This window comes from Eimeria mitis, genomic scaffold (assembly GCF_000499745.2).
Source record: "Eimeria mitis Houghton genomic scaffold, Emh_scaff4663, whole genome shotgun sequence".
NCBI classification, from domain to species: Eukaryota; Apicomplexa; class Conoidasida; order Eucoccidiorida; family Eimeriidae; genus Eimeria; species Eimeria mitis.
This window is the reverse complement of record NW_013572967.1, coordinates 1224-1729: the sequence shown is the minus strand read 5'-3', so window position 1 is coordinate 1729 and position 506 is coordinate 1224. Positions and strand designations below refer to the sequence as shown.

General features: G+C 60.9%; 1 protein-coding gene across 1 annotated transcript in view; it reads left to right on the top strand.

The window, feature by feature from the left end:
* Positions 1-93: 93 nt before the first annotated feature.
* Positions 94-506, top strand: part of EMH_0076880 (uncharacterized protein) — a gene marked incomplete at both ends in the record, with an annotated part of 1229 nt that continues 816 nt past the window's right edge. Inside the window, one exon of the mRNA XM_013499778.1 lies at positions 94-506. Coding sequence (XP_013355232.1) covers positions 94-506 — 413 coding nt within the window.

Here is a 506-nt window from a genome sequence, read left to right as displayed (position 1 = left end):
AGCAGCAAAAGCTGCTGCTGCTGCTGCGAAGGCAGCAAAGCAAGATGGCTGCGCTGTAGCAGCAGCAGCAGCTGCTGCTGCTGCTGATAGACAATGTACAGCCCGGGTGAGCGCGGTGTCTCCGCAGCAGCAGCAGCAGCAGCTGCTGCTGCAGCAGCAGCAAATCCTTGGGGTGGAAGAGCTGCTGCAGCCCATGCTGCTGCCATCATACGAAGCAGCAGCAGCAGCAGCAGCAACCGAGCAGCGGGAGATGTCAAGGGCGAGTCAAATGAAGAAACAGCAGCAGCAGCAGCAGCAGCTACTGCAGCAGCAGCAGCAGCAGCAGCACACGCAGACAGCGAGCTGCATAGGGGGCAAGTCCGTACTGGGGCTGCTGTGGGAGAAGGAGAACTGCAGCAGCAGCAGCAGCTGCTGCTGCTGCAAGAGTTGCAGTTGCTGCTGCAGCAGCAGCAACTGCAGCAGCGACAGCAGCACCTGCAGCAGCAGCAACTGCAGCAGCAGCAGCA